Genomic DNA, 3,106 nt, shown 5'->3' with positions numbered 1-3,106 from the left:
GCATGGCGTCTCACTTTGCCCAATGTCTTCGTCTTTCCCAAATGAGCCGAGAAAATGTCAGCGTGACAATAATGTAGAGCCGTCTCGATAAACGGTAGAGGAACGACAGGAACTATAGCAGTCCGCGCAGGACCGGCACGAGTCCCTAAGTGCACGCGGTGCATTAGGACCTCGTTCTTCATCAAGTGATGGGGGACATCTTTAGCACTGTTACCCTCAGTTGAGGATCTATGGCCAGAGCACCGTCTCTTAGAAATGCTCTCATGGCACGTATCCACGGCACTCGCTCTTGCTCTTTCACGCAAATTGTTCTAAAATTCTCATATTCCAATCACAAAAGCTCGCATATTGAACGCTAGGGAAGATGGGCACCTGCTCTGTAATTTCTCCTCCCTGTTTTTTTCTCGGGGTTGAGATCGCTTGGCCGAGGTTCCACTCTCCGCGTCGACTCCCGCATGTGCAACGCAAAACGCTCCGCCCACGTCTCAGATCTCTGTTTCTCTCTCGCCAGAGAATGTCTCAAGTTCGTTCAGAAGATCTTTCTTCTCGTTTAGAGTCATCATCGTGATGGCTTCTATAGTTCCTTCCAGCGCGATGATATAGCCTCGACAATCCATTGGCGTGTCCCATGGACGTCCCAGGCTTGTGATACACCTTAAACCTCAGTTGTGACAACCCAGCAGCCCATCGTGCCAATTTAGCGTTCGACGCTCTTGTGTTGTCACTAAAGATCCACGTAAGTGCTTGATGATCCGTATACAGGTCAAATTCACCGTGATCGAGATAGCACTTGAACTTTCGCGTAGCCCAGACGATTCCCCAGCACTCAATTTCGGTTGTGCCACAGGTCTTGTTGATCCAATTCCTTTGAGATCCTACCAACATCTTACTAGCGTAGGCAACCGCTCGGTCACGTTTGTCTACTTCCTGCATTAGACAGGCCCCTACCGCCAAATGAGACAAATCCACATAGAGCTTGAACCTCTTGCCAAAGTTGGGATATTTCAGTATAGGAGGTATTTATACATTACCAGCCACTTGCAACCGAGGTTGTATTTTTTTAGATTGGCAGTCTGTGATTGGCCAATGGCATGGTACCGGCCTGGATCGTGGTCGGTACGGTCCCGCTCAAGTAGGTGTCGTCGGCAACTATTGTTGCATGTACCATAGCACAAAGTGTCATCTTTTGCAACCGGGACTGATACAAAAAAGTCTGTGTAGAGTTGCAAGCCGTCCAGTGTAGCCTCTCTACAAAAAATAAGTCGACTTACACTGGCTTTCATGGAAAATATTAATAATCAGTACAGAAAAACACGCCATCATGACAAGTCGCTACAAACCGGAGCTCATGAGGTTCATGGCCTTCACGAACGGCGTGGCGTACAGCAGCGACTACGTCTTCACTATGAGCGAGCTCCTTAACATCACACCAGAGCACGTCTGTCGCTGGATGAACCAGCAGGCTTACGGCGACCCAGAGCCAGATGAATCCATGAAACCTATTCACCGCCGCTCAAGCACGCTTGAGTTTGCTAAGAAAGCTATATCATCTTTTATGACGCGAATAAATACAACATGGGATCCTGTGAACAAACGCGGCAACCCAACACGCTCGGACGCTGTGAACAAGCTGATCAAGAAGGTGAAAAAATTTGAGGTACGTCGCGAGGGGGCAGAATCCAAAGCTCGCCGAGCTGTGGAGTTTGCTGAGTTCTTGAACTTACTGCTTTTAGTTCGGGCTCGATGGAAATCGGATGACTCATCATACTTGGTTAGCAGTGTGCTAAAACTGCAGTGGCATATTTGCGCCCGGATTGACGACATGATGAAGTTGCAATTCGCAAACCTCTCACCTAACACACAATACCCTTCCACACTACTTTTGCAGATGCGGTGGTCAAAAAATATTCACGAAGAGCGAGATGCTCCAGAGCAGATCATTATTGATAGCCTGGATCCCAAGATGTGTGTACTTCTCAACCTCGCTGTCTTTATAGAGTCTACGTCAAGTGTCATGAGCTCTGAGTTTGTGTACGGCAATCCTAAGGACGGTGATCATGTAGTTCGACGATTCTTGACTAGCATGGTGAAGAACGACTCATTTAAGAAGCTCAAGACAGGAAAGCTGGGGACACACAGCCTTCGCAAAGGTGCTGCAACGTACGCGACTCGGAGTGGTAGCTCAAAGGACTTTGTTAACCGACGAGGACGTTGGAGAGCGCGCAAAGGGGTTGTTGACGTCTACATAGACAACACCCAACCGTATCCTGATGCATTGACGGCAGCAACGTTTACAGGTCCAGAGGGGCCGTGCTTTTATAATATGGGGACTGGAGCTGGCCGCATTTCGACCGCTTTTCTCGTAGATCATATTGCACCTGCCGTATAACAGCTCATGGGAGGATCCATTGCAGCTACATTGGCATTGCCATTATTGTGGGCGGCGATGGAACCATCTGAGAACTACGAGTACGCTTTATTACCGAAAAAGCTACAGCAGAGAATTTTACGCGCATTTGCTAATATTGCTGACACTTCAGGGCTAAATCCTGTTGTTCGGGAGGGAATTTTCGTCACTGGCGATGGCTCGCAGCTAAACCTCGTCATAATGGACAGCAGTGAGGGCCCTGATCAAGAGAACAATGCAGTTGTTACACGTTCTGGTGGTAATGTGTCGGGTGGGGAAGTTAGTCGTCGCGAGTTCGCAGCACTGTACGCTCAAATAGCAGCAATTCGCCGCCATACAGCGGATGAAGTTCAGCAATTACGACGCGATATCCAGAGAGATCTGCAAAAACTCCAGGCAATAGTTCGACGCGTTGCCATACAGCCTGGCGTTCGTCGAGATGTCTCTGCCCACATTCCTGTCGGAGAAGTACCCCCTACAAGGCAACGTGCAGCCCGACTATCAAAACTACCAAAGATCTGTACGAACTATGGCATGAATATAAAGTTGGCTGTGCAGAATTGAAGGCAGCGAAGGACTTTTCAGCAGCCGAACGTGGCGCTAACAAGCTTGCCTACTCAAGACGAAAGGTGTTTTGGGGACGTTGTGTCAAGTCTGGTTCGCTCGGGTTTCACGAGTGATACAGCAATTGACAAAGTG

The 3,106-nt window shown here is 48.8% G+C and overlaps 1 protein-coding gene across 1 annotated transcript; it reads left to right on the top strand.

Moving 5' to 3' along the window:
* Nucleotides 1–1,321: 1,321 nt before the first annotated feature.
* Nucleotides 1,322–2,322, top strand: PITG_18596 (uncharacterized protein; the record flags this gene model as incomplete). Its single annotated transcript, XM_002997480.1, has 2 exons — nucleotides 1,322–2,160; nucleotides 2,286–2,322. 2 exons carry the CDS (start codon nucleotides 1,322–1,324, stop codon nucleotides 2,320–2,322), a joined length of 876 nt encoding a protein of 291 aa, XP_002997526.1.
* Nucleotides 2,323–3,106: the final 784 nt, after the last annotated feature.

The sequence above is a fragment of the Phytophthora infestans genome, genomic scaffold (genome assembly GCF_000142945.1).
Source record: "Phytophthora infestans T30-4 supercont1.73 genomic scaffold, whole genome shotgun sequence".
Lineage (NCBI taxonomy): Eukaryota > Oomycota > Peronosporomycetes > Peronosporales > Peronosporaceae > Phytophthora > Phytophthora infestans.
Note: the sequence above shows the minus strand (reverse complement) of the source record. Positions and strands in the feature narration are given on the sequence as shown.